The sequence below is a fragment of the Protopterus annectens genome, chromosome 3.part0 (assembly GCF_019279795.1).
Source record: "Protopterus annectens isolate FY-2018-M chromosome 3.part0, PAN1.0, whole genome shotgun sequence".
NCBI lineage: Eukaryota > Metazoa > Chordata > Ceratodontiformes > Protopteridae > Protopterus > Protopterus annectens.
The window spans coordinates 1,562,404,649-1,562,416,975 of record NC_056731.1 but is presented as its reverse complement, the minus strand read 5'-3'; the positions used below and the strand labels follow the sequence as shown (position 1 = coordinate 1,562,416,975).

The 12,327-nt window shown below is 36.5% G+C and overlaps 1 protein-coding gene across 1 annotated transcript in view; it reads right to left on the bottom strand.

Moving 5' to 3' along the window:
* Positions 1-10,516, bottom strand: part of LOC122797123 (vomeronasal type-2 receptor 26-like) — a 93,372-nt gene extending 82,856 nt beyond the window's left edge. The window contains exons 1-2 of the mRNA XM_044065920.1: positions 10,235-10,516; positions 4,353-4,580 (exon numbers count right to left, since the gene is read on the bottom strand). Of these exons, the coding sequence (XP_043921855.1) occupies positions 4,353-4,580; positions 10,235-10,516 (510 nt within the window). The remainder of the gene's footprint in view (positions 1-4,352; positions 4,581-10,234) is intronic.
* Positions 10,517-12,327: the final 1,811 nt, after the last annotated feature.

The window sequence follows — 12,327 nt, the reverse complement described above, 5'->3', positions numbered from 1 at the left end:
ACTAAAATAACTTATGTTTTGCATTTTACTGTTTCCTTGCTGTCTGTGTGATTAAAAGCTCCTCCATTTTATACACTAAGTGTTCAACTTTCTGAATAGGCAAGATAGCATATTATCTACCTTTTGCTAAAGAAAGTATTCTCCCTTTTCAGCAGTTTAAATTTGATGTTACGTTACATTACAGTTTCTGTTGGTTTTCTGGTCAGTATATAAACTTTCTAAGGGTAGTAGAAGGTATGGTATAGGATAATTTGCTGTTGTTTCTGATGGATGGACATTATTGGCTGGAGTTCTAGCTGATTTTCTATTTGCGCTTTCACTTTGTTCACTTAGTTTAACAGTTCTTGTAACCATTTGCCTGGTGCCTTTTCCCAAGGCTTCAGGATAGCTAAACTGGAAGCATATGTGCTGAGAAGAGGTTTTTTATTCTGGCGTTTCCAAACTTAAATGTCACATGAAAGCCAGAAAAGTACTTGTCTCATTTTGTACTTATTGTCATTCTGGTGCTTTTTTGTATTTTACGTCTTAGTTTATTGAATTTTGCATCTTTTTTTATAATTTGTTTAGCTAATGTTGCTAGCTTTGTTCTACTGAGAGACACCTAGCTATTAATGTATCGCATTGCACCTCTGTCTAGTTAAACTAACTGTTCTCTTTGTGATTTTGCACTTCTTTTTAACTTTTTTTACATTAATTTACAGTCTCAGTCTCTTTGACTAAAATTTATTATATTTGTTTGTTTTACGGTTATCTCATTGTTTCTGACATTAATAGCTCCTCAGTGTTCTACTTTGTTAATCTATTAAATAACATATCAATTTTATCAGAAAAAAATGTTCTCCCTGTGACTTTCAATTCTTTTCCCCACTTTTACATTTATTCTTACATTAAATGACAGTTTCAGCTCATAGATTCATAAGTTCATACAAGGTATATACTAGGCTAACAACTGCAAGTCCCTTTTTAAGCCTAACCATGCATCCTAAGTGGAGCCCTAGACGTTATTTTTATGGACATATGTAAGCTAGGGCATGTGTGGTCAAACATGTACAGTTTGCCTGTATGTTTTAGAGATGTATATGACAGACCAGGGGTGAAGTTCTGATTTCCCATCCACTGGTCCAAGCTATACTTGTATAGGTTTGGGGAAGAACTGTGCTTCACATGTATGGGAAGCCTGCTCCAGAGAAGGGATATTCTGTGAGACAGATGACCGAACCTCCAACATATCTTATGTATGTCTCAAGCAAGGTTTAAGTCCCTGGCTCGGGTAGTTCTGAAGCTATTTGTTTTGCCGATATGCAAGAGGTCTATCAGACTGGGATCCTGGAATGCCTTGTATGATTGAAATAGATCACCCCTCAACAGTCTGTAGGAAACAAAGTGTAGGGATAGGGCTTTGAGGCAATCCTCATAGGACATGTTACTAATGCCCTGTATTCTTTTTGTGAGGAACATCTGTGGATATTCCAGTTGCTCAATGTGTCTAGTCAGGAACATACTGAAGAGAGTATTATATTCAATTGTGGGTCTGATGAGGGCTGAGTACAATGGACTTCTTTGGACATAGGTGCCATGCCCTTGCTTATAATTTGAACAACATAGATTGATTTCTTTACTATCTTAGACACATGTTGGTTGAACGCCTATTTTACTGTTGACATACATCCCCAAATAAATGGTCTACTCTTAGTGGTGTGCTATCAATGAATTAGTTTCCCAAAAGGTGCTCTTATGCATTTCTTGGCACTGAGTTTTAAAATGTATGTGTGACTCCAGTCATTTGTCTGTAATAGCCCTTCTAGGATGATATTAGTATCTTGGGGAAATCACCTGCAAACGTGGTTAGCCAGAAGCCCTTAATGTTGGCGTTGACTTCCAAGAAGTAGATACAAAAAAGGAGAGTACCCAGCACAGAGTCCTGAGAGAATAATTAGCTAGTTTTGGTAAGAGTGTGAACTTGGTGAGGGCAGTAGTGGTTATTCTATGGCAGGGAATAATTTTCTGCTGTTTTTGAAGGGTGGATATTACTGCCTGGAGTTGTAGTTGCATTTATTATTTCTTTCACTTTATCTCCTGAGTTTAACAGTGGTGCATGGTGCACTACACAGTGCTGTGCAACTCTGTCATCAATGGGCGCAGACAAACTCAAATTTCAGATTCTGACTTATGAACCTTAGTTCTCTTCAAAGTCTGTTTAGAGCTATACAAATCACAGGGTAATGCAGCAGAACATTACTGCTCATCTAAGCTGATCTCATAGCTAGTCTAGACCAAATTATTTACTGCATACCGGATTGTGGTGCTTGAACCTAATTTTTCTACCTACAGTTATTAATTTATACCACATCAATACATTAACAAGGAGCTGAAAAATTATTATCTTCCCTTATTCACACTTAAAATCCATCTAGTGACCTTATATCCAAGTTAGACTAGAACGTTGACTACATACTGCTAACTTAGTTCTCAAACCTAAATTAATTTACACCTACTATTTTTCTTTGAAATAATATTTTAATCCAGGAACTGAAATGCTATTATATTCTCTTATCTTTCCTTGATGCCCCTTGGTCAGAAGTGGAAGGTCTATTGGCTAGTTTACCCTCTGTTGTCAGTTTCATTGCATCTGGCATATATTGCCAAAGTAAGAATTAACTTATTCTCCAAAATAATGATCTTTTCCTTAACTTGTAACTGTTTATTTGTGAGAAAGGCAAGTAGCTAATGAAGCTGATGGCCACACTTTCGCAAACACATCTTGTGAGCATCACTCACATACATTGCATTCCATACATACCCATATTAAATAAATGATCATATGCTAAGATACTTAAAAAAATAATTTTCTTGGCCACCACAAACTAGTAGGTGCAAGATCTAGCATAACCTAAGCACTGCAGCACCAATTAGTGAAAACACAGCTGGGAGCCATCAGGAAACAGCACATTCTAGACCCACTGTGCCAGATCATTGGAGTTCAGCATTAGTCATTCCCTTGCACAAAGGTGGGGTTACAAAAGACCTGCGTAATTACAGATCCACGAGCCCAACCAGCTTTATCTGTATAGCTATATAAAGTATCATAATGGAACTAATAGATAGGGATATAGGTGCCCTACATACTCTTGACCCAACCCAGTTCAGACTCATCAAGGGCCTGTTGTGTCTACTTAATCTGGTAGACTTCTTCAAAAAAGTCACTGAGGCAATGGACAAGAACATATTAGTGCACACTGCCTATCTGGGCTTGCAAAGTCATTCAGCACCACCCCATCCTCAATCATCATATGCAAACACTTGCAGATAAATGTTTACACCTATATAACTCACTAGATGGCAAATTAGCTACAAATAGTTCACAGGAAGTAAGGCTGAGTGGCTCTACCTCCTCCAAAAGACCGGATACTAGTGGAACTTGGGCCACTTCTCTTTAACATTTACTTCTCAGAGGTCAAAGTAATGTTAAAGGACTGCAGATGACCAGATTTGCAGATGACTGCAAACATGGTGCCATCATAAACTCCCTAGTGGACATCCTGATCCTATAAAAGGGCCTGTACCAAACAAATAGTGCCAAAAGCATGGATTGACATTAAATGACAAGAACATTTTTTATTTTTCCATTTTAAATTGTTGATCTTGGGATCAATGTGACTGCCCACACATGAACCTATTCATTACAGTATTAGTACCCTACATTAACCTATGGGAGGGTCATCCATCTACATGGAAGACTTACCTTTTAGTGTCGTAGTTAGCCAGTGTCTATGACTGGGCAGAGGTGATTCATTGGATGATATACAGTACATCATACTGTAGGCAGGGATTGCCACTGTTATCTTGCACCTATGAGCTACTCATTACCAGTACATGTAGTGTGCCATTGCAGAGCTTTACATAAACATGTGCTGTTTTGCATTAGCTCCATTATATAAATCCCAGTGGCATTACATAAGATTGATATTGTGTAATATTAGCCTAGAGCTTTTTGTTATTACGTCTGCATTGAGCTCTATTCCCCACCCCAGAAAAAATAGAGCTGACATCAAATGTCCTAGCCAATCTTCCTGACTGACCAACCTTCTTATGCCCCGGATGGTAACTGAGCCCTGATCATGCTTGGCATAAGTGCCCTGCTAACAGGCCAACATCCCTTGTCTTAAAAGTGTGAAATCTAAATCTGAGCAGAATATTCCCAGTTTATATAAATAAATAGATAATGCAACCATAAATGGTGAATGAAATGACAGATGCACATCAATTATAGCTCATACCATGCTTGCAAAACAAACTTTCACAACAAAGCAACATTTGCTGTTAATGTCTACATGAAGCGATGTTGATTAGACCTTTTGACTGTCACTGTTCCATGTAATAGCACTGATATTGATACTGACATCACTTCCCAGAGGCTTTGAAGAATCAAAACGTCCTATTTTGAAATTTTCAAATGTCCCATCTTCAGCAACAAACAATGATATTACATCATAAAGAGCAGGAGGGTCACCATTTGAATCAAAGAAAAATTCATTGTCTGTTTGACTTTTAAAGCGAACATTTCTTACATAGTGTAGAATCTGAAAAAAAAAGGAATAAATTCACGTTACTCTGCAAACATTTTGTGGGTAGTTCTAGATAAGTTTGAGGTATAAAATAAGACAACAGTGTCCTTTTTCATTTACAGTCTGTTTTTCTTATTGCTTCCTTTTCCTCTGTTTATCCTTTATCTTCTTTTTGCTCATTATGATATCTTTTTTTTTAATTCAGCATTTTCACTTTATCTGTTTTATGTCTGCATCTTTAATTTGTTACTCTCTGATTTTAGGATTTAATTTTAATTTTAGTTTTATTCTGGAACTCTGTTTTATTTCATCAAGCTTTATGTTTTACACTGACATGAAATGTCAAAAAGAAATAAAACCACTGCAACTGTTTCTATACAAACAATAAGAAAATTTATTGCAATAAATAAACCAGTAAATGCTTCAGTTCCATTTATTACAGAACTTATTCAGGCTGATTAACTCTAAAAACACAGTTCAAGTGCAAGGATTAAAAAGCCACCTGAATACCGGTTACCTTGGCATACTACACTAGCAATTAAATATTAAAATGAAGAAAAATAGAATACACAATGAGCAAATCCTGGACTTCAGAAAATCTTATCACAAGTAGGCAGCCTTAACATGGCCATTTCCCCACTCTCAGTAAGATTTTCTAGTTCTACTGCTGAGGTTTACAATTAAGGAGAGCCTAATCACAGAGGACAATCCCACTAACAGATCCACATGCTAATGTGGCAGTCATGGGGAGTGATTGATAATAATTAGCATATGATCTCCACTGGAAATACCAGCAGATCCCAGATTACACTGCCAGTTACATAAACATCCACTGTTGGAGGAAAAAGTGAATGCTGTCAAAAGATTATAGCTTCCCATTCACTCCTATAGAAGCAATTGCAGTGCAGGAAAGTTCAGTGAAGAGTTGAAGGCGTTAGTGTGTATAAGTGGGTGGATATATGTGGGTTTGTGTGTGTGTGTGTGTGTGTGTGTGTGTGTGTGTGTGTGTGTGTGCTGTGCTCATGATTCTGTATAGGCATGAATGAAACTGGGTGAGACTGTCTGTGTGTGTGTGTGTGTGTGTGTGTGTGTGTGTGTGTGTGTGTGTGTGTGTGTGTGATTCTGTACTGAACTGATTGCATGTGTGTGTGTGTGTGTCTGTGTGTGTGTGTGTGTGTGTGTGTGTGTGCGTGTGTGTGCGTGTGTGTGTGTGTGTGTGTGTGTGTCTACCTGTGTGGTTACACATGGGGAGAGTTAAAAAGGAATTGAGAATCTGAATGTGTGAATGTGTATGTGTTGCAGCATACTTGTGTGGAATTTGTGTATGTCTGTGAATGTGATTGACTTTAGCGGGCTTGTTTGCTAGTGTGTGTGTGTGTGTGTGTGTGTGTGTGTGTGTGTGTGTGTGTGTGTGTGTGTGTGTGTGTGCACGCACGTGTTAATGTTTGCACATACATGCTTGAGTGCATGTGTGTATGCTTGTGCATATGCATATGGGTGTAGGGAAGTGCCTTATATGCTAGGCATAGCTCTCAACTCCTTAGTGCAAAAAATCTGGACAAAGTCAAAAGTGATGGTGAGACAAAGTTCCAAAAATAGGGACAAATTGTTACTTACACATTTATAAAGTTCCTAGAATAAAAGTTTTTTTTGTTACTATGCATTTTCTGGATATAAAGTCTGAAACTCAAATGACTGTCATTATTTAGTGAATTCAGTCCTCGCTGATTTGCCACAAAAATTCAGAAAATGACAAATTTTATAAGTAACAGACCAAAAATATAAGGCAAAAATCTGGACAGTCTGCGGAAATCTGGACAGTTGGGTGGTACGATGCTAGGCATAGATTGCTCTCAACAGTCTGTAGGCAGTCTGTATGAAACAGAGTATAGAAATAGGGCTTTGAGACAATCTGCATAACACATGCTGTTTATGCCCTGTATCCTTTTTGTGAGGAATATCCATGGATGTTCCACTTGTTGTATGTGTCTGGTCAGGTGCATACTGAAGGGGGCATTGTAGTAAATAATTGGCCTGATGTGGGCCGAATACAGTAGAATGGTGACTTCCTTGGACCTAGGTGCCACGCCCATGCTTATAAGTTAAGTAACATAGAATGATTTTCTTACTACCTTAGACGCATTGGTCAAAGGCCATGTTGCTATATACATACCCAAATCCCTGACTACTAGTTCTATCCTTAGGTGTGTATTATTGATGAGGTCATTTCCTAATGTGGTTGACTTCCCAAAGGATACTAGTAGACATTTCATGCCACTGAGTTTAAAGTCATGGCATTGGCATCAGTCATTTGTCTGTGTCAGTCCTTCCTGTAGGATGTTAGTGTCTTGGGGGGATTCAATGACTTCTCCTAGTTTGCAATCATCTGCAAACATGGTCAGCCAGAGCCTCTTTACATTGGCCTTGATTTCCAGAAACTAAATGCCAAAAAGGAGCAGATCCAGAACAGAGCCCTGAGGGACTCCACTAGTGAGTGGCCTCATTATGGAGGTGGTCTCCCCTAACCTACCATCCTGGGTCCTATCTGAGAGCTAGATGTCTATCCAATGTGTAACATAGGGGTTTGTGCCTATACATGTGAGCATGTTTTCAATGACTGAATGGGCTACTGTATCAAATGCCTTAGCCAGGACAGGGTTAGGCAGTATGCACTATTTTGCCTTTATCCATTGCCTTGCTGACCCTCTCAAAGAAGTCCACCAGGCTGAGTAGGCATGATCTGCACTTGACGATACTAAAATAGATTTGATCCAGTGATTGAAGGTTTTCTATGTCCTTATTAATAATTTTCCTACTAATTCTTTCCATGGTTTTGCATATGAGCCTAATTAGATGTATGCATCTGTAGTTCTCAGTGTCTGTTGAAGGCACACCCTTGTGTAGAAGGATAACTGATGCAGTTCCCCATTCATGTGGCACAAAGTCTGTCTGGTGGTTATAGCTGACCAATGAATCCAGTGGTCCATATAGTTCATGTCTTGGGTTATTACAAAGGCATTCGAGATATTATTGGGGTTCATTGATAGAGTGTTTTTGGCCTTAGAGAGTGCATCTAGGACTCACTCCCTAGTGATAGTTGGGGGGGGGGTATGTTTGATGATATTTGTCAGGGGTCAGCAAGTGGAGAGAGGGGGTAAAACTGGAGCTTAATGTGCCTTCCAGTAGATTTGCTATTTCTTCTGGCTCTGTGTTGGTGACTTCATTTGGAGTCACTTCTGCACACTGTTGTGTGTTACATTTGAGGTTTCAGTCATACAGTAACTTAAAGAAAGCCTTGTGGTTGTCCTTTGCCTAAAAGGCTATCTTTACCTCAAATTTGGCTTTAGTAAACTTAATTTGCCCTTAGTTGTTTATGTAGATTAATTCAAGTGTTTTTATCATGCTTAGCTTAACACTTCCTAATTTTGGCTATGACATTTTTCCTGTTGTTATATAACCTGTTTATGTTTTGATTCCTCCAAGGGTATTTTGTTTTTTGACTTAATTCTGGGCTTATTTCTGGTGGGCACAGCTGTCTCTATGCATTTATTGACATGATAGTATAGGGTTTCTGTGAACAATGCCATGTAGGCAGTAGTGTCCTCAAGGTTAGAGGGACTTTTGACAGGTTATCACTTAATAATAGGAAGTTTGTCTTAAAATAGTTCATAAATGTTATAGGGTTAGTTAGGGTCATGGAAATGAGTTTTATTATGAAGGAGACAGCTTTGTGGTCTGACATTATCAGAGAGGACTACTAGATAACAGAAATCCACAACAGCAAAAAATCCAAACAAAAAATGTGAAAAATAGCCATAAACAGCTTTAATAACAGCACAACACAAATCCCAACTATTAAGTAAATGCTTTTGTCAAACAATTCACTTCTTTATACTGAATAATGAAAAAACACAGTTCTTACTTATACAAAAACAAGACTGCAATCAACCTATTAAACAATCATACAATTACCCAATTAATTTAATTAAAATCTGTTGACATGACCTTTTTTAAAACTTTGTTCCTATGTACAACTTTATATAATATTATAGATCAATATATATCAAAAAGCGTTCTTCCTATATACAGTTATATATTACAAAAAATAAATTAATGCAAGTGCAATGACATCTTCAAAAACCTTATTTAAACTGGCTCAATGCTTTAACTTTTTTATTTTTAAATAAGTTTAAAATTTTTCCTTTTCATTGAGATCAGGCAGAAAACTAGCATTACAATTTATAATCCAACAGTACTCCTTCCAATCTAACTCTTCCTCTGCTAACAAATTATTCTCATAACTAAATACTCAATCTACTACTGAGAATTTAGGTGATCCTTGACATTTGCTTATACTAAAATGTTTCCCCCCATGCATTATTTGTGTTGCACTTTTGAATAGCATACAAGTGCTCTTTTATTCTTCTATGCAACTCTCCTTTAGTCCTACCTATATAATATGAAGGGCACTGTGAGTTAATAGACAAACTACAAGCTTACAATTGCAAACATCTACATTCTCCACTTTAACTTTTATATTATTAATAATAATATCTGTGGAATTTTTGTATATATGCTTGCAATACTTACAATTTAAACATTTCCATACTTTTCCCTTCTTTTCCTTAAAATATTTAACTCTATCTTGAAAAATATTTTTAAAACTTTTACCTTTCTTGTTAACAAAAATGGGAAAATCTCCTACTACCTTTTTTATTTCTGGAAAACTACTTAAAATTTTCCAATTTTCTCGAAATAATTTCTTTATTTGCCCACCATCTATAGAATAAGGAACAACCATACCTATTGCATAATATGTTTTGCCTGTAATTATATCTTTAGAACCTGAAGCTTCATTATGCATAATTTTATTTGGTCTGTCTATCTTAATTTCTTTCAACTTTGCATTAATTAATCCTTCAGGGTAACCTCTAACTAAAAAATGATTGCATAAAACTTCACTTTCCTTAACAAAAAAATGATCACAATCAGTGAGATCACTAATTATTTTTAACTGTTCTTTAACTATATTATGTTTCATATGCATGGGGTGCATACTACTATACTCTAAAAACATATTATTTTGTATTTCTTTCTTATAAATTTTGGTGCAAAGCCTGTTCACTAGTTTATATACCTCTACATCCAGAAAACAGATATTTTCCATATTGTAATTACAAGTAAATTTCAAGTACTCATTTACTTGATTAATCTCTTCAAAAATTTTTTTGATTCATCTTCACTTCCTCTCCAAATGAAAAAAAAGATCATCTATAAAATGACCATAATATACTATTTTTAAAATATGCTCATTCCTCATAATATATTGCTTTTCCCAAGCTGCCATAAGTAAATTGGCATAGCTAGGTGCCATTGCAGCACTTATAGCCACTCCATTTTTTGCTGATAAAAGCATTAATTAAACTCAAAAAGATATAATACAAAATAACATCTAAAATTTCTAAAAGTAAACTAACTTCTTCATTATTATAAAATCTTGACTTTAACAATTCCTCTCTAACATATTCTGCACCTATATCATTAGGTATAACTGTATATAAGGATCTAACATCCATAGTGACCAAAATGTCACTATGGTGTATTTATATAGCCTTATATTTTGCTGAGAAGGATAAAGTATCTCTTATAAAAGATGTTCCAAGTTCTACCACCTTTTTCAATTTTTGATCAACATATATAGCCATGGTTTCCATTTTACTTCCACCGCTGGCCACAATTGGTCTAAGCGGTGGTTTTTCTAACTCTTTATGTACTTTAGGTAAACCAAAGATTTTACTAATGGCAGAATTACTTATTTGAAAAAAGTCAGCTGTTTTATTGGAAATTCTTTTTTCATACATCCATTCTTCAATTACTGTATCAATAAGCCTATAAGACTTTTTGATATACTCAACAGTAACTTTTTTATAGTACTGTTCATTTTGTAACATTTCAACCATAGATTGCATATACATATCTTTATTTAACACAAACAAAGAATTACCTTTATCTGCTTTTATCAACACAATACTGTCATTATTTTTCAATTTGTTTAAAGCAAAATGCTATTCACATGTCAGATTATACATTTTATTCACATATTTATTAGTTAGTAAAATTCTTAGTTGTTTTTCCATTACATTTTGGAAAGTCTCCAATTCTGGTCTTAGAGGAGGGTTAAAACAGCTAGGTTTGTGAAACTCTTTACAGAAAGCTTTAGCACCTCCTTTATACAAAAATCTTAAATTAAGCTTTCTGACATAATCTTTTAAATAATTCAAAGTCTCACAAATATCAGCACGTGCTGATGGCACAAAAGTCCAGCCTTTTTTTAATACACAAGCTTCATAGTACTCAAGTTTTCTTTGTGATAAATTTATGATTTTAAATTCACAGTCTAAACAGTCACCTCTAAATTTTTCTGCTTCTTCCAAGGCTGGTTCTGCCAAAACACTTTTTCCTTCCATACTGATGCTCTTTCTTCTGAGCTGCTGTAATCTGCACCCACAAACGCTTCCCCGTACTTGTATCCTGATATATTCTGGCAGATTGAAAAGAACTTTGAGCTGCATCTTTATCAACAACCCTGCTTGAGGAAATGCCACTCAGTGCATATTTATTTGCAATATTAGCATTTACAGTATTGGATGAAAAATTACCAACAGAAACATATCAGAGAGGACACTACAGTTGGGGGGGGGGTACAGCATTCTACCATGTTTGTGAGTACCAGCTCAAGTATGTTTTTACCCCTATCTGGTCCAATGTGTTTATGTTTACAAAGTCCAGGAATCCCTTGGTCTGTAAGTTTGGGGTCATGTTAGTATTCCAGTTTATACTGGGGATGTTGAAATAGCTCACAAATATGGTTTTGAGTTGAATTGTGAGAGCTGCCAGTAATTCCTTACAAGCTATGGTTTTACTGGGTCATAAATGGTGACCAACAGCTTGCAAGAATATGATATGGGACTTTGCCTATGGAAATCTGGACTTGGAAAAGCTCAAGCATGTTATCCTGTATGACTAGTCTTTAGGTGAGTTTGTTGTTGATGTAGATTGTGACACCTCCAGCTTTCTTCCCTACCTGTGCAGTAGCTGGCCTAATTGTGCAGAAGGCATTCTAGTGCTGCACTGATGGGGTACTCTCTGTGACTTTAAACCATGTATCACTAACTACACAGCTGTCCATGTTATCCAGGGTGAGGAGAACCTGGAGGGAGAAAAATTTCCTGTTTAGGGTCCTGGCATTGAGCAGTAACACCTTTAGATTCCCTTGGGCTGGTTTTGTTTTTTCAGAAGCTTTGCCAGTTTGGCATTGCCTAAAAAAGCATTATGGGGGAAGACAATGTTTTTAGCCAATATTCAAAAGCCTAGATGGGACAGATGCAGACCATCAATGGTCTGTTGAACATATCCTCCCATGCTGACAAATATTTTATCCCTTTGCAATGGCACCAGAAACTAAGTTTATTGTTGAAGTCAATCATCTTTTGTGCATATTGTGGCATCAACCTTGATGAAGGTAGAGAGCTGCTTATTTCTAGGCACATACCAGTCTGGGACATATAGTCTGAGAGCTCCATAATATCTCTCTTTATTTAGTCCAGGGAAGTACAGGTTTTGTAGCTGAGGCACAAAAGGGTGTGGCTGTATTTGTTGTATTGGGTGATGTTTTGGTGGAGTGTTTAAGAGGTTGCTGAGGATTTTTTTTTTTTGTAGGACAAATGTCTAGGAGGTCTTTGGGGTTTAGAAAAGTTGGTTT